Source organism: Numenius arquata, chromosome 23 (genome assembly GCF_964106895.1).
Source record: "Numenius arquata chromosome 23, bNumArq3.hap1.1, whole genome shotgun sequence".
NCBI classification, from domain to species: Eukaryota; Metazoa; Chordata; class Aves; order Charadriiformes; family Scolopacidae; genus Numenius; species Numenius arquata.
The window spans coordinates 4,432,110-4,450,116 of NC_133598.1; the positions used below are offsets into that span (position 1 = coordinate 4,432,110).

The following is an 18,007-nucleotide window of genomic DNA, read 5'->3' on the forward strand; positions in this document are numbered from 1 at the left end:
TCCCCACAGCTCCCCATGGGATGCCCGCGGGGCTGGTGGCCGGGCAGGCAGGGGTTGTGGGGTGTCACTGCACCCAAAGGGGACAGGGGGACTCTGTCCCCAGCCCGGGGCACATCCGCAGCGCAGCAATCGCCCCTCCATCGGCTGCGGCCAGGAAGCCCTGGCTGAGGCAGACGGGGATGGATCCGGCCAAGGTTTCTCCGTAAGCTTTATAAACAGCAATGTGCCATGTGCCCAAAGCGCTCACTGGAAGCAGGAGGGCAAATCCCACCGGCAGCTGCCGGAGCCTGGCACCGTTGGGGCTGGGGGCCAGTGCCAGGAGCCCCAGGGAGCCTCTGCTGCTGCTCCGTGGGGTGGATGAGGGAGGACAGAGGGGACCTCCCGGGTGGCAGAGGAGCAGGGAGGCACAGCTTGCTGACAAAACCCCAACCCCAACTTTAGTTCTTTGCTTGTACAAAAATGTGGGGTTTAAGCCAAGCCCGGGCCGTTTGCTTTGCGTTCCTTTAAGGGTCGGGCTCGTCAGAGCTGGGCTGTGACCTCGGGAAAGGGACGTACACCATGGCCCGACTCCAGACGGGGACTTATAAACATCCCGCCTCGCAATGACAAATCTTCGGTCCCGGAGATCCTGCACTGCGGGGCCGACTCTGCTGTCCTTGGCACGGCTGCGCCACAGCTCCAGCCACCCCCACTGCCCCGGCGCTGCCCTCAGGACGGTACAATCGGGGCAAAAAGCTGGAAGAGACACGTTTTCCATCCTCTGCTTCTCCTTGCATGGTTTGTGCCCTGACCACATGTCCCACGAACAGAGGGACAGGACCAGAGCATCCCCAGCACCACCCTGGATGCTTCCCAGGAGGCTTTTTCCTGAAGACCCTCCCCTGGCAGAGCCCCCAATTCCCACCCCAAACCCTCCATCCCCATCCTCACTGGTTGCTGCATCCTCAGTGGGAGGTGGCCCTACGTGCCATGGGGACAGGGCCCTTGGGATGGCCAGACAGCCCTGGGAAATGCTGTCAGGGCTGCGGTTTGGCCGCGCAGCCCCACACTAAGCTGGACTAATTCCTGCTGCCGGCTGGGATTTAGGAATGGAAGGACCGTGGGCCTGGATGCGGCCACTCGCTTCGCTTGCAGCAGAGGTTAAGCTGCGTTTTGCCAACCCCCTGTATTGATCCGGGGGTTCTTTTGGCTCCTGGGGATCAAAGTATCCTCCCACCTGCACCCCCAGAACATCCCGCCAGGCTTGGAGGCATCCTTCTTGCGGCCACGGTGGTGGTGGGTACCCTCAGCTGCCCGAGGCCCCAGGTTTTCCCCCTCCGCTGCTGCTGCTTCCGACCGGCGAGTTCCCGCTAAGCGCAGAAATCCCTGCTCTTCGTCACCGCACAGGGGGTGACCTCCGTCCTGCCGCCGTTACTTAATAAGGTCATTTTAGCAGTTCAGGGACTGTTGCAAGGAGCATTTTTGCCACTCTGGTGTCCCAGTGGGTTTCAATCTCCTGATGCCCCTCTTGGGTGTGGGGAGATGGGCTGGTGCAGGGGAATTCTGGCCCCGGGTGCGGGGGCTCCCCAGCACCCATCACTCACCCCAGACCCCCAGGGTGACCCACCTCCCACCGGCTCAGCCCCCGCCCTCCATCATTTTCCATCCCGCCTGGAGGATTTGCTGTAGGGCCTCCCAGCAATCTGCGCTTCCCTTTGAAGTTTCTACCCAGCCCTGACACTGATTTATCCCCCGGACGGGAGCAAGGCTCAGCCCTCCCGAGCATCTCCCCGGGCGTGCCAGCCAGTCCCAGAGCACAACTCCATCCCCATCCCTGTCCCGGTCCCCATCCTTGTCCCCTCCGTGCCCTTCCCAGCCCCTCTCCTCCCCTCCGTTATATAATGCCACTATAGATTTAGCCACTCTGCCATGAGACCCTGCAGATTAAATCTCCCGGCCGGCGGGGGGGAAGGACTCGGTAAGAGCTCCGAGGGCAGATTAATAGCTTGCTTTTTTAATATTCATAACAATACTGGTTTGTGTCCGGCTCTCGGAAACCCCCGTGTCCTGTTGATTAGTTTAATACTGATGATACCAACAAATGCATTAACCACCGGCAGCCGCGGAGGATAAGAGGACCGGGGAGGGAGGGCCCCCGACGATGACATTTTTAATGTTATTAAGTGCTCGCTTTTATCAAGGTCAGAAGACAAGATGGGTCAGAAAGCGCAAACCTCCGAGCGCTCAGTTTGGGGGAGTTGGGCTGGGTGCTGGGAAGATCCCACCCAGCCCGGGGTTTTAGGGAATGAGGTGTTTTTCCCAGCCCACGCAAACCCATCCCAGTGGGTGTGGGACCCTCCAAAAAAGCATCCATGGTCACATCCCTCCTGCCGAGCCCTTTCTGCACCCCACCACCCCCGCCCCGGGCTGAGTTTCACCCCGGATGGGCACAGAGACAGCCCCACCGAGCACAGGCAGGTTGCGAATGCCCCCGGGGCTCCTCCAAGAGATCATTTGGCGGCTGGATAAAATTAGATGGATGGAGACAGATTAGCCGAACAGCTGAAGGGAAGAGACAGGCAGATGGATGGAGACAGTCGATCGAGGAACGAGGATGGGAGCGCAGGGCTGGGGTCCCTCCCAGGGCTGGGGGTCCCTCCCAGGGCCGGCTGAGCCCACCAGCACCGCAGCAGGTTTGGGGTGCCCGGTTTTTGGGGGAAGGATGGGGAAGCTCGGCATTTGCAGAGCCCAGGCTGGCTCTCCACAGGGAAATCGAGTCATGACAGAGGGTGCCAGGGGTCTCCCAGCTGCAGCCTTTCCGCAAAGCTGGGGGTACCCCAAATCACAGCTGCCCAGAGACCCCAAATCCTGGGGGACTGCCCTGTCTTTGGGACAGGCTTAAAGGAACCCGTTGCTCCTACCCTTGGCCCTGATGCTCCATCATCCCCTCGACGCCATCCATGCTACGGGGTGCAGGTCTGAGCAGGCACTGAGCTCCTGGCATGCAGGGAGGGCTGTGCCTGGCAGGGCCACTTTTGGGACAATTCCCCTGGTTTTGGAGGGTGTCCCCCCCCCAATTAACTTTTGATCAGCCCTGAACTGATCAGGCAGTTGGACTAGATGATCATTGTAGGTCCCCCCCTACAGGAATAGTCTATTTATTTAATTTAAGAAGGGATCAGCACTGGGGCTCGCAGCAGCCCCGGCCAGGGCTGCTCAGGCTCAGCACCTTCCAGATTTGCAGGATCAACCCTGGCACCAGCTGCCTCCCAAACCCAACCCCAGCCTCCTCCCAGCTGCTCCTTATATCCCTCCAACTGGATGTAACTGGGGCCCAGTTTTCAGCTGTTGAGCATCGGCCATGGGATTAACCCTTTCCATGCCACATAGGGCCTGCCAGGATCTGGTCCTCCATGAGAACAGCTCAGAGACCACCGTGGAGGGGCTTAGGAAGGAAAAGTGAAGCAGTGAAAGGGATGCAGCAGGGCAGAGCACATGAGCCAGGATCAGACTGACTGGATCAGGATTCCCAGTCCGAGAGAGGAAGCATGGAGCTGGTGGCTGCCCATGCCAATGAACCCCACAGGGCTGCGGGTCCTGGGGAAGTTGGTGATGCTTTGAAGTCACTTGTGGGGAGAAAAAAAAAAACCCATCATTTTTCAACACACAAAAGGAGAAAGCATCAGGTGCTGCCGGGCATCACCCACGCAGGCGAGTGGGCACACACACGCACACCCCCTGCACACACCAATATCGGCACCGGCAGAGCCACAGCATCCCAGGGGTGGCACCGGATCATCCCGCCGGGCGTGTGCCATCCCGCGGGACACATCCCTCACTCAGCATCACCTAAAGGACACCGCTCGCCTTTTAGATCCCTAAAAATCCTGACAAAGGGAGGGAAAAGGGCTCATTTCTTTCCGTCCCCACACGCAGGTAGCCCGCAGCGTGCCCGTGCGTCCCTTCGAAACAGCTTTATCTGCTGAAAATCCCACCACCACCACCTCCTCCCCAGCTCACACGTTTAAGTGGATTTCCTCTCCCTGTGGTGAACAACGATGAAAGAAAGAAAGAAAGAAATAATCCGGGCTGCTGGGCCCTTTAAACGGATTTCACCATATCCATTTCTTTCCCGTTCTTGTGTGTGTGTGTGTGTGTGTGTGTGTGCGTGTGTCTGTGTGTCTGTGTACATCCCTGACGTCACGGCAGATTTTGAAGTTGCCCGATGCCGGCCATCTGCTCCTGATTACGGGAGGCCCTGAGCTCCTTAAAATTATACGCAGAAAGGCCAACATCCCCCTCCCGGCCGGAGCCCGGCCGTGGCGAGAGCGGGAGAACGGCGGATGGGATCGGGCCGGCAGCACATCCCTGCTGGATCCGCTAATCCCTGGTAATCAGAGCGCGGGGAAAAGACGAGATCAGGGATCCGCACCGGGCAAAAACTGCCCTGGAAGGAGGTTGCTTTGCTCTGGACCAGCCGGACAGCTGGACCTAGTTGCTCCGTCGTTTCTAGGAGGTTTGGGGTAGGAGCCCAGGAAGGGTTCAGGGGGTTTTTCCAGCTGGGCTGTGGCTGTGGCTCAGGGAGTCCCGCAACAGGAGACAGCTCAAGGAAGGGACACACAGTGACGATACTTTCAAGTAGAGATTTTGAAGGATTTTGGGGGAATAAAGTGGGGTGGGAATCCCCCTGTATCCTCCACTTGCTGCTTTGGGAAAGACCTACAGGTATTTTTGGGTGCCCTGAATTGCAAACTGGCACCTGGCTGCCGGCACAAGCAGGACCATGGTGTTGAGTCGGCATCAAACAGGCAACTCCACATGGCCTTGTGCCCTGTGGCCACGTTTGGGGTCCTTCCTGCAGCCCCCCCTGCTCCCAGGACACTGAGCCAGTCCTTGTCGTCCCGCCCCCCCCCCCCGTGCCTCAGTTTCCCCATGGCAGGAGTGAGATGAGCCTGTGCCTGAGCTCTCCGTGCCAGGGCCTTTAGGGGATGTCCTTGGGGACCATCACACCAATTCCACCACCTCCTGCTGCCCAGGTTGGGATGGGGCACGGGGTCGGCCTCACCCCCATTGCCCACATCCAGGACACGAGATGGCCAAAGTCAGCCCCAAAAAACTGCCTGGCGATCGCAGGGCAATTAGCTATGTCATGATTACAAGCAGCATGCTTAATGAGGTTAAACCACTACCTGGGATTTCTGAGTTCTTAATTACCTACTCTTTAATTGCTGCTCTAAAGTACATTAATATAAATGACTGTCTGGGACCAAAAAAAAAGGCAAGATGCAGTCTGTGCGAGCTGGGATGCTGCAGGGATACGGCCCTTTCCCAGGGCTCGGATCGGCTTCCAAATCCTCCAGTCCCCGCCAGCAGGGATTGCACCCATCCCAGTGCTTAAAAAAATACTTTTATGCCACAAATGCTTTGTGCTGGGGGAGAGGTGGGTGGTCACATCCCTCTGCGCGGCCCCCTCCTGAGCCTGTCTCTGCTCGGCAGCCTCGTGTTTCCGCTGCCTGGTGGACGTGGTGCCGGTGAAGAACGAGGAAGGCGTCGTCATCATGTTCATCCTCAACTTCGAGGACCTGGCGCAGCTCATGGCCAAGAGCGCCAGCCGGAGCCTGCACCAGCGCCTGTCCCAGAGCTGGCGCGGAGGTGGGTGTCACCGGGGACGGTGGGGATGGCGGGAGGGCGGCGCAGCATCCTCGGGGCTATCCCCATCCCACAGTTCTCTCGGGAGCTTGTTGGGGGCTGAAGGATGCACCCGTGGCAGGGCAGGATGCTGCGCCGTGGGGCTGAGCCCCACAGAGTGCCCAGGGGCAGAGGTTTGTGTTTCTGCACAGCCCCAGCTCCGCCTGCTTGGGGACTGATCCAGTTAAACACGAACTGGGTGGAAAAAAAGGGCTTTTGAGCCAGCTGTGCTCCCTGCGCAGCCCCTTGCCCGCAGACCTGCCCGCACACCCCTACCGAACCCCCGGGGACCTGGGGACAGGCTGGGGACGGACCCCCCTGCGCGGGATGGAGCATTTTTAAGGCGAGGGTGTTTCTCGCTGCGAGTGGAGCTGTCGAGCCCCTCTGCCTTTCTGCGTCCTTTCCGTATTTAATGCTGGGAGGTTTTTGCCAGCAGCACCTCGGGCCCCTCCTGCATACGTGTAGCACCACGTTGGCCGGGGCAGGAGGTGCTGGTGTGGGACAGGATCCGCTTGTGGGGTCACTGGGAGGGCCAGGAGCTATTTGGTGTCACCCACAGCAGGGCTGTGCTATGGGGACAGAACCCCAGGTGAACGGCACAAGGATGGTTGCGCTGGGATGGCTCTGAGCCTGTCCCAGCTCTGGGCTGTTCCCCACCGTCCCAGGCTCGTCCCGAGGTTTTGTGGGGCTTTTGGAGGCAGTGGAAAATTCAAACTCCCTTTTTTGGGAAGGCTGGATCAAAGGGAAGCCGTGGTGAGGCTCTCCAGGGGACGTGGATACTCAGGGATGCAGATGTTAGATGTGACCACGGGAAGGAGAGCTGTGGCTTCTAAATATCCTGTTGTACACTCTGCGGCGCGTCACCTATTAAGCAGGGAAATAATCCGACATATATCTTCATGCAAAGACTTCCTGGGGGTGTGGGTCACTGTAGGGAGGCTTTAGGCAGGGCAGGGTTTAAAGTGTGGGAGCAGCACAAGTCAATCCCCCCATAAGGAAGAATTTTTTTTACACTGAGGGTGGTGAGAGCCTGGCCCAGGTTGCCCAGAGAAGCTGTGGCTGCCCCATCCCTGGAGGGGTTCAAGGCCAGGTTGGAGGGGGCTTTGAGCAACCTGGTCTGGTGGGAGGTGTCCCTGCCCAGGGCAGGGGGTGGCACTGGATGGGCTTTAAGGTCCCTTCCAACCCAAACCATTCTGTGATTCTATGGCACGTGGGGTGGCACAGAGGGACCAAAGCCAGGGCCAGGGCCGCATCGGGGACTGACGGGGCCCCTTCACGCTGCCTGTTGTATCGGTACGGTAATGTGAGTTTTAATGCATTCACACTCGGTGCATATATACATCCCGGAGCCATTGAGGTGCTTGCGTGTGTGGCAGCGGGTACCAGCAGAGACGCTGTGTGTGGTGACGGGTTTTATATATCCTCAGGCATACGCCCATGGGACTTAACGGACATATGCGTGTGAATGTATATATAACCTGTGCATGTGCTCTTATGTCTATGAAGTGATGAGATTCCTATTTTTGGTGTATTGCTTTAGTACCAGTTAGCCTCTGTGCCCGGGCTGCTGAGGAAATCCTAAATGCCAGCACCAGTGTTGCTTTGCAGCCCCCTCAGCTCTCAGTACGCCTCGAGATACGATGCATCCGTAACCCATCCCGCCCCGAGATGTACCTTTGGCTGCAGAAGGCACCCAGATAAAAGGGGTTCCTCTTGCTTTCCTGCGCGTCGGAGGTTGCGCTGCGCATCCCTGGGAGCGTGGGGCGGGTTTCCCACTCCAGCACCAGGGAGTGCGGAACGGCCAGAGCTGCTGGCGCCAGCCCAGATCGGTCTCTCCTGCACGGGTTTTCTGACTCAGTCTTTAATTACACGGCCGCAGGCAGCTGCGTTGCCGGTCCCTGGCTCACTGGTGTGCAGGGGAAGGCGGCTGCTTCGCTTCTTCCAGCGGAGAAGCTGCTCTGGATGGCGGGGATGGGGTGAGCAGAGGGAGCCCGTGTGGGTGCCCCCATCCACGGGGGCATTTTTGGGGAGCTGGGCAGTTTGGGAGCCTGCCCGAGTGGATCGGCGGTGTGTTGGGGCAAATCCTGCCAAAACCAAACAGCTCCTTAATGTGCTGCTTTTTCCCAGAGAGGACGATGCCTTTGTGGATCTCATGTGATGTCCCACGTGTCCCAGGGTCCCTTCCCTGTGCCATCAAGAGGTATTGCCACAAGCAGAGCAACAAGACGTAGGGAAAAGCAGCCGTAGGGACATTTAATGCTGGATTTAGGCCACTTAATTTTTAATGTAGGGTGAAGCCGAGCTAATCCAAGCCTTGTCACCACGTGGGGTTTCTCTGCCCAGCTCCTGTCCCAGGGTCTCAGCTCACCAGGGTTTGCCTGAGGAAGGTTTTGGTCCAGTAAGTGAGTACAACTGGTGCTGCTGGTGGTCGGATGAGCCCCAGGGCTGACCTGGGCCCCGAGGCAGCGGGGTGCGAGCCTGGCTGCTCACACTAACCCTGTAGTAGCAGGTGGCCGCGGTCTCCTCCATGGACCAGCTCTAGAAGTGGACGAGTGACCTTGTACTGGGTGTCACAACCAGGGGCATTGGGACCCACATGGGGTCCTGCTCTCAGTTCCCTTCCATGTCTGGCCTCATCCTCTCCTGAACCCCTTTTGCAGCCTCTTGCAGCCCCGGCTGCCCTTGCCTCGGCCCCAGGCTCTGGCAAGGTGGTCTCCTGGTCCCCCACGATGGCAGCAGGGGACCTTCCCTCTTTGGTCCAATACTTCTCACCTAAAATCCAGAACAACTCCATGATAAATTGCCAGAACTGCTTTTTTTAATGTTTTGCTAACTTACCATCTCTTTTGCATGTTTTTTTCCCCCCCCCAAGTCTCACCAGGAGGTTTAGAGGCTCAATTTCCTCCAGGTCCATATCCCTTAAGTGGCTTTAACCTCTTTAACCGGCTTAGGCACGCTCTGCACCTTTCTCGTCTTGCATCCGTGGTTGTAGGGGACTCTCCTCCCACCCAGCGGTGCTTTCTGCCAGGTCAGGGTCTGCCTTGAGTGCACGGCGATGTGATGGCACGGGAACAGCAAGTGTGTTGGAGGAGGAAGGACCATGCATCACGTAGGTCCCCCAAAGCCACCCAAAATTCTCCGTAGCCTCTTCCCCTGCCACCGCCCTGCCCCGTCTCGCTCCAGCCGTCACGTGCAGCTAGGTTACATCTGTCTCTCTTGTGTTTTGTTTTTCTTTTTAACAAGGTCAAGGTAGGAGGTTGAAGTTTAGTCTCCCGTCCCTGCGGCGACTCACAATCCAGCGGAATTCTCTGCCCACCAGTGAGTTTGATGGAGTAGCCATTGACTATGGAAAGGTAACCGTAGCCTTTGTCTGATATAAGCCCATGCCTCAGGCCAGGTCCCAGCGCTCTTCCTCCGCTCTCCCCATCCCGCTCCCCCTCGGCTGCTGTGGCTCGGGCCGAATCCGGCGGTAGGGGCTGAGCACTGGCCCCGGCAAGGGCTGGTGGCGAGCGGCGGTGCTTTGGTGGCATGGGGTAGAGCTAGACGGTGCTGCTCCGTGGGGTCAGCCCGGCGCGGCCCGTGCCGTGGCTCGTGGGGGGAGCGGGAGATGTGCCGAGCCGGAGGGTGCCGCTGCCGAAGCTGGGAGGAAGGTCTGGTGGCTCTGTAGTGCAAGTGGTCTGGGATGGTGGAGCTCCAGGGAGTTGTCCCCACCCCAAGGAGGGGAGGTGCTGGTGGCTGCAGGAGACTGGAGCAGGTCTGGTCTGAGCAGGGAGTGACAGGGACTCGCAGGCAAACCTCGAAAGAGCGCGTTTCCCCATGTTCTCCTGGCAGGGGACAGGCAGCTCTGGCTTAGTCCTTCAGCAAAGACCATGCTTTCCGTGATGGAGGGTGATGCCGTCATTGCTGACATGGTGAAATTGGAAAAATGTTGGTGGGACCTCTTTAGAGATTGCTGTTCTTGGTGGCTTCTTGACTCTCAAAAGTGCTCAAGGTACCTCCGGGCAAAGACGTGTTGTTTTCTGAAATGCTGCAGCTTGAGGCACAGGGCTGTGGGCAGGAGGCTTTTGCTCTGCTAATGCATCCCCAGGCGCCAGGTTCTCGCTCTGCTGGGTGTATCCAGACAGCCTGGATAAAGCTGCTCCCCAAAATTACACATCTGATGAGGTGAGAGGTTGCCTGTCTTCTCAGAGGTTGTGCTTATGGCCAGTTGAAGACATCTGTAGCGTTATGAGATGCTCTGGGTATGTCGCTCCTACAGACACCAGCGCTGCTAAAGGCTCTGGGTCCCCCGGGGCTGAAGCTGCTCGGTGCACTGCAACGTTTCAGGTGTACACACACGGAAGATGTGCATTAAGGACAACCTGATGACCCACCACTTTGGTAGAGCCTGGTCCAAGTCGGGGCAGCCCAGCAGACGCAGGGGCAGCCAGCAGCCAGCCCTTCCAGCCACCCCATCCTAAAGGATGCTATAAGGTTGCTTAGGGATGGTGAGAAGTGCCACAGTGTACCTCGGGCACGCACGCAAAATCCCAGTCCCATGGGTATGACTGGTATGGGGACGTAGACCATAGGTCCGTAGACACAGGTTTCTGCCCTAGAAAGTGGCTGCTTTGTGCACCCCATTGCAGAAATCATTAAAGGCTGGAAACTCTTTAGGTCTCCGGGGAAAAAGGTTTAGCAATGGCCAAGGGGTGCTGTAGGAGAGGGAGGACCGCCTATGGCCTGATTTGCGAGCCCAGCAGCTCCTCCAGCTCTTCCTGGTGCAGAGCACATCCCCTCCCATAGCACAGGACCCCGGGCACCGACCCTCGGTGGTGGCCTGAGCCCTTGCAGCGGGTGAGGGAAGGGCAGGCCCGGTGGTGGGATGTAGGGAACATCTCGGAAAAGCGCATGGCAAGGCAGGTACTCCAGGCAAGCCTACCTCTAGGGTCTCCTCTTCTCTTCTTGCTCTGGCCTGCTTCCCAGCTGCGCAGCATCGCCTTGCAAACCGCCCCGCGGCCGCCCAGCCTCCCGTAGGAGCTGGCAGGAGGTAGGAGCTGCCAAGTCCCCGAGGACTCGGTCGCCCCACCACAAAGCAGGTCCTGGTCCCGGCTGGAGGTGACCTCAGGAACCGCAGCGCTTCCCAGCCCTCTGTCCCTCCTCTTACCTCCCCCAGCTCCCCCTTATTCCCCCCCCACCCCAGCACGCGAGGACTCCTTCTAATAAAACGCTTTCTCCCGGCTGTCTTAAAGCCTGGTGGTGACTCCCTGATTTTGAGGGACTTGAAGACATCGCCCAAGGAGAACTGTGTGCAGTCAGAGACCGAATCCCTCCTGGAAAAGGAGCGGAGGCCGAGCCTGGAGGCCGACCCTACCCTACAACACTCGTCCCCGAAACAAGAGCCTCCCTTGCTGGGCCCACGAGGGTCGTACTCTGCCTGGGGTTTCTTTCGGTCTCGCCCTGGGGGCAGCTTCCACAGCCTCCGCAGGGTCTCCTCCTTGGACAACTTTGAGGCTGCGAGGTCTGAGTTCCAGAGAAAATTCAGGGAAAGGAGGGCAAACTCAGGTAGGGGAAAAACCCCGGAGTTGTCGGTCCTACTGCGGGAGCCATGGTCCCGGGCGATGGCCCCGGCACGTCTCGGGGGGGGAGGTCTCTTGCTCTGCACTGCTTTTCCCTCTGCAAAGTGGAGATAAGCTGGGGTCTTCCCCCCAGAACCCACTGGTCTCCATGTGGTTCCCTACGTAGGCAGGTCCTGCTCTTTGGGTAGAGCCATCCGTGGTGGTGTGTGTGAGATGTGAGAGCGCGTGAGGTTGCGTTTGGCTTCCCCACACGAGGGGCATCCCGATGCCGTCCCGCCTCCCTGGGAGGGAGGGAAGGGGTCTGCGGGCATGTGCAGTGTGAGCCGTGTCCACGTGTTGGAGGTGGACGAGACCCCAGCCAGGCCACTCTGTAGGGCTGGAGGAAATGTACCTCCACCATGGTGTTCATGTCCAAACCTCTTCTTCTCATGAGAGATGGTGACAAGTAAGATGGAGGTCAGGCAAGAGAAGACTCAGTAACTGGGGGTGGAGAGAGATCAGTCTGCAGTGGCTGGCTTGAGAAAATGGGGTGGGGGATCATGATCCTCAAATAGTCACAGGTTACAGGCCCTCAGGAGGGGACGCAACATAAAGGGAGGGAAGGGGAAAGGGCAGGGAGGAGAAGGGTGGCAGCAGGATGGCTGGTGCTAACTGGGCACCTTCACAATGTCTTCAGACACCTCCTGCCCATGACACCTCTTAGGTCAATGTCAAAGTGCAAGGGATAGAAGGGGTAGAAAACTGAAAATATAACCCTGCCCTGCTCGTAGGAGATAGAGAGGTTGGGACACACTGGTTATGGTGCTTGGGGATGTTCCTGAAGCCCTGGGTGTGTGTACACGCTCCCTTCCATGACTACACATTGCCACAAGCCTGACCATGAACCATCCACCTCTGGGGCTTCCTCCCTGGTCCTGAACTGGGGTGACCCAGAGAGGCAGGTTCCCCAGGCAAAACTACTGGGATTCAGCCTCGCTACAGCTCTTCTTCAAGAGAAAGCTCCAACCTGGACTTGGAGCCTGGGGATGGAGGGTACATCCAAGCGGGGACAACATCCAGCTCCTGGCTCAGTTTGGTGGCCAAAAACCAAGGCAGCAGCTCAAAGAGCTATGCTGCTCAGGCTGAGGCATGCAAGGGTGGAGGAGACCCACCTCCTCTTTCATCTGTTTTCATGCCAGTTTTGGCATCCCTCCATGGTGGGTGTCATTGGGGCTAGTCCCCAACCCTCCACAGTCTTCTGGGGTAGCAAAGGGTATTGGTTGCCTCTCTATTTTGGCAACTGGTCTGAGCCCCCTGAAGGAGGTTTAATGGTGAAAAGATGGGCTCAGGCTTCTCAGGTTGGACATCCCATGTCTGAGCCACCCTGAAGAAGCCAAGCCTTTAAGGCCAGGCAGACATTGGTACCTTTTGGTGGCACCTTGTGGTGGTCCCCAACTCCTGGATGTCCTACACTGAGGTCAGGGCTTTGCAGATTGGTCCCTTCTCACACCGCCCTTCTCAACACTCCTCTCTGTCCTCTTTCAGAGGCTTCCCACGTCAAACCCAACCCCCCGAACTCCACCTCGGATTCAGACCTCATGAAGTACCGGACCATCAGCCAGATCCCCCAGTTCACACTCAACTTTGTGGAGTTCAACCTGGAGAAGCACCGCTCAGGCTCCACCACGGAGATTGAGATAATTGCTCCCCACAAGGTGATGGAGCGCACCCAGAACGTCACCGAGAAGGTCACACAGGTATGTGGGTGATGAGATGCCACCAAGGCAGTGGTGGGGTGGTAGTGGTGCTGCCACGGGGTACAGTCACAACCGTTCCTGTGGATTTTGGAGGAGAGGAGCAGAGAGGGTAGCGATACCTGGAGTTTCCATCATAGGAAATGCCAATATTCCTGCGTTTGATTTTGATCTCTTCCTCTGAATGGTTTAAATGCACTTTTTTTCCCCATAAATCAGTATTTCTGGTAATCTATGGCCAGGGAGACACCAGCACGAGCTGCTTCTGGTGTGATGGTGCCCTTGAAGGGGATACGCGTGTGTGCATGTTTGTGTGTTCATGGGGCTTTGTTCATGGAGGAGGCTCTGGCCCCGAGGTGCTCAGCGGGGAACCCCACACCAGGAGCACGGGTGGCCACGCCGAGGGCCACAGGATCCCCTGAGAGACAGCAGGTGGCACTGCACTGTCACCAACACGTGTGGCACTGCCCTGTCACTGCAGGGAACCCTTGTGGCAGTGCACTGTCATGGAAAGGGACATGCGTGGCCCTGTACTGTCACCGTGGGGGACACTCGGACATCAGTGTGTGTGGAAGGTGCTTCTGTATCCTGCAGTCCCGAGTAGGGAGCTCTTACCACTGGGGAAACTGAGGCACGGGAGAGCCACGATGTACAAAATACATCTAAGGGCACCTCCCACCGTCACCAGCAGCAGCCAAGGGCCATTTTAATGAAAATGCAGCCATCTGACCCCAGAAAAGCCTCCAGCGTTGACAGTTTGCTCCATCAGAGCAGGATGCTCTGTGGGATTTTCCTCCCATCTCAGTGCAAGGCAAACCTTTACCCTCGTGGCCTCTGTGCACGGCAGATGGGCTCCCCGCTCCCCGCGGCACGGGGCAGTTTTTAGTCTTGTTGTCCCCCTGGCTTGTTCCCTTCATCCCAAAGTCCGCTCAGTCCCTCTGATCTGGGGGTGACCACAGTGACCCAGGATCAGCCCCTCAATGCCCAGGGGGATGGCGAGCAGTCTCCATGCCCCCATCCCCATCACAAGGGACACCCGCATGCTGGGGACCGCTGCTGCGCGCTGGGGTGATCCTGTCACGGTGGCACCGGCCGCTCGATGCGGGGTCATTAGCTGGTTGCGGGGTGAGGGAATCGGAGCTGACGGGTGGTGGCTGCAGGGCCCCGCGGTGCAGCCGTGTGGCACCCACAAAGGTCAATCTGCCCGTCATCTTAAATCTCAGGATGGGATGGGATGGGATGGGATGGGATGGGATGGGATGGGATGGGATGGGGTGGGATGGACCTCTCCTCCCTGCCACATCTCCCCACGGCCTTGGGGGACCCGGGCGTCCTGCCTGTCCTCACCCCACTGTCCCCCGTGCCTCCTGCCAAGCCATGGCTCCCCGCTCCTGGCCACTAAATAATTCACGGGTGAGGCAGAGACAGCGGCCAGACGCCGCTAACGGCATCTAAAAATACCGGCTGGCGGGGAGGGAGAGGCAGACACAGCCTGGTCGGGGTGGTCTGGCCCCACAGCGAGCAGGCAGGGAGGGCAGGTCACAAGTGCAATGAATGTGCCGGGCTCAGCCTTGCCAGGGCTGCGGCTCTGGGGCACGGCTGGAAGCACACGGGGACACCGTGGGGTCAGTGCCACCAGGCTGGGGTCCTACCTTGCAGGTGGCACCTCTCCCAGCCCCACCCCCCCAAACTGTGGGTGGTGGTGGAGCTGGTCAGGAGCGTGCTGGGGACAGGGATGGGGGGCTGAGTTGTGTCAGGATACGTGCTGGGAGGGACACTGGGTCGGTGCCCACCTGCAGCCAGCACTGTGGGCCTGATCCTGCCTAACGCCTTGTGCTTGAGGGTCTCCTGGTGGCTCTGCTGTGGCCCCCCTCCACAGCTCGGTGTCCCCCTCTCCGTCCCTATCCCCAGCACGGGGCAGGGGAGGAGGAAGGCGCATGGCCGCTGGGCCCCACGGGGCACAGCAATGGCCTGGGTTAGCCAAGGCCGTGGGAGCCTCCCCCCTCCGTCACCCACAGCCCGCACGCACCCTCCTCTCTCCCTCCTCCTCCTCCTCCTCCTCCCTCCTGCCGCTGCCTCGCTCCCTCGCTGGCGCCCGGCACCCAGCACCCCGCTGCCAGCACCCAGCACCCCGCACCATGAGCCTGCGGCTGCAGCTGAAGCCGGTGAGTGCAGGGGGAAAGGGAAGGGGAAAGGGGGAACCCATCAGCATCGCTACGGGGGGCACCCGGCTCTGCCACCCCCGGAGACTCCTGATGCCACCCAGGCCACCCAAGGGTGCCACCCGCAGCCCTCCCCATTCTCAAGGGTCAGAGAGAGACAAGGCTGCAGCTGTTCCCTGGCTCTGCGTTGGTTTTGCTGCTCTTTTTGGGGTTGTTTCTTCTCCCTTTTCTGCCTCAAATCTTTGGGGTTGTGTTTTTTTATTAATTCCTGCCTGGAAAACAACAGGGCTTGACCTGCTCTTGCTCCTGCTGCAAGAGCTGGGTGCCAGGAGCAGGGATGAAGGGCAGGGCAGGCATCCCAGAGTGGGGAGCATTTGGGAGCCCAAATTCAGGACTGGCTCCACAGAACTCCCTCTGGCCAGGCAGGACAAGAGAATTTGGCTGCTGAGGGTAGGAGCCTTGCTGGTTTTCCCAGACAAGGTGTAGGAGCCCATCTCGGGTCTGCTGGACATGTCTGAGCTTTGGGGACAAGCGTTTTACCAGCATCACCTTGTCCCCTTCCCCGCTGTCCCTGTGGGAGCTGGTCCCCAAGCCCAGCCGGTGCCTCAGTCCCCTCCGCAACGATTGCGTTTGGGTCACTTTTTCCAATCCCTCCCCTCTCCGTCCGCCAGCGACGTCGGCAGCTCCCGCTTGCCCCATTGGTGCTCTCGTCCCCACGGGGGCCCCAGCATCGATTGGGTTTGATTAATCCACGCTGGGCTCCCGAATGCCCTTCGCAGCCGCGTGTCTCCCACCCGCCCGGCCGAGTGCATGCGTGCCTGCGTGGGCGATGCTGCAGCCCCAGCGCTGCGCCCGCCGTGCCGGTCGCTGCCTGGGCGCGCGGGGTTGGGGACCCCCATGGTGGACACCCGGACTTCGAGGGTCAGCTGCCGCCTGGGGCGCCGGGCAAGCTGCAGGCAGGTAGGAGCCAGGGGCACCCCCAAGGCATGGGATCCACCGCTATCCCGGGGCTGTGGGACGTGGCAGCAGCTGCTCGTGGTGGGACGGGGCTGCGGGGCTGGATCTGCTCTGGGTTGCAGCACCAGGATCCCTTGGGAAGTCCTCGAGCCCTTGAACAAGATGGGTGTCAGTGCAGGAAGGATCAGGCCAGGCCCTTCTTCCAGATCTATTGCCAGAATCGTGGTGCTGCCCATCACTGTGGCCTCAGGTCACGTGGAGCATCCTCTCTCTTCTCCTTTGCAGCCAGGCACAAAGCACCCTTTTAGCTGGGGGCTTGGTGCAGGGAGAGGGCACTGGGGTACCCCTCATCCTCCTCTGCAGGTAGCACTGATGGTGAGCACCATGGGGACACCCAGGGGACAACGGAGTGGCAGGGTCAGGCAGGGAGGCTCTGGCTGTCCCCAGCTCCAAATAAGCCCCTTCATGCCACCATCTCTCACCATCAGGACAGCCCCAGCCCTCCTGGTCCCCAGCACCTTGCGTTGTGTCCCCAGGGCGGCTTCAGAGCCCACCAGAAGCTGGCATTGGTCGGGGGGCAGCTGGGACACATGGGGACTTGCTGGTGGCACGGGACCGTGTCCCCATGAGGGCAGACAGACCTAGGGACAGATGACAATATGGGAGGGTGCCTGTGCGCATGAGATGGTGTTTGCACGTTGGTGGCCACAGGTCACCCCCTCCCTGGGGATGCTCAGATGAGAAAAGGGCATTGCCCGAGGCCAGGCTTTGCTGTGAGTGGCCCAATCTGTCCCCTCTGCTTGGAGGACAACTGTGCCAGAAGGACATCAAGGGGAAGGTCCCTGCTGGGGCTGAGAAAGGCACCATGCAAGGTTTGTGGGATGCCTAATGGGCCACCACCTTCAGAGCTAGGCCATGCCACAGCCATGGGACTATGTCTCCAGGCTTGCTGTCCCCAGAGCCCTGTGCCAGGGACACCCAGCAGCTCCTGGGCTGGTGGCACAGAGCTGAGGGCACAAAGAGGCATGGCAGGAGGCACTTGCCTCCCTGGTAGGGTCTGAAAGGCATAAAGTGGGAAAAAGTTTGCCCTGAGGGTGCTCTGGCCACTAGAGATGGAGGAGAAGCCAGGCAGAGCTTGGTGTCAGCCATAGTGGGCAACTCAATTTGTCGCCTCCTGGACAAACACACCTGAAGGTGACAAATGTGAAAAGGGTGTAGGAAACCTACTGCATGCTCCTCACTGCCCTACCAGCATATGGGAGTCCCTTGCCTGTCTCCTGGCCTTATCCAACCTCTCTCCTGGTCTCCCATTCTTCTCACACCCATCTCCTGGCAGGTGCTGTCCCTGGGCGCTGATGTCCTTCCCGAGTACAAGCTGCAGGCACCACGCATCCACCGATGGACGATCCTGCACTACAGTCCCTTCAAGGCTGTGTGGGACTGGCTCATCCTTCTGCTGGTCATCTACACAGCTGTCTTCACCCCTTACTCGGCTGCCTTCCTGCTCAACGAGGAGCAGGTGGAGGAGAAGCACTGGGACTGCAGCTACTCCTGTGACCCACTCAACATCATTGACCTCATCGTGGACATCATGTTCATCGTGGACATTGTCATCAACTTCCGTACCACCTACGTCAACATCAACGATGAGGTGGTGAGCCACCCTGGCAAGATCGCCATCCACTACTTCAAGGGATGGTTCCTCATCGACATGGTCGCCGCCATCCCCTTTGACCTGCTCATCTTCCGCTCTGGCTCTGATGAGGTACAGACAGGGCCTGGAGGTCCATTGGGACAGGAAGGGACTCGTGCATGGATGTGAAGAGATGTAGGGAGAGAAAGAGAGGGATGTGGATGGCTTGGTATAAGCAGTGGATGGCTAGGCCTGCGAGGAGAAGGGTGATTAGTCAAAGGGATGGACAAGGATGTC

The 18,007-nt window shown here is 59.1% G+C and overlaps 1 protein-coding gene across 1 annotated transcript in view; it reads left to right on the plus strand.

Moving 5' to 3' along the window:
* KCNH6 (potassium voltage-gated channel subfamily H member 6) overlaps nt 1-18,007 on the plus strand; it is a 33,744-nt gene that overhangs the window by 6,398 nt on the left and 9,339 nt on the right. The window contains exons 3-5 of the mRNA XM_074162945.1: nt 5,476-5,631; nt 12,750-12,961; nt 17,414-17,842. Of these exons, the coding sequence (XP_074019046.1) occupies nt 5,476-5,631; nt 12,750-12,961; nt 17,414-17,842 (797 nt within the window). The remainder of the gene's footprint in view (nt 1-5,475; nt 5,632-12,749; nt 12,962-17,413; nt 17,843-18,007) is intronic.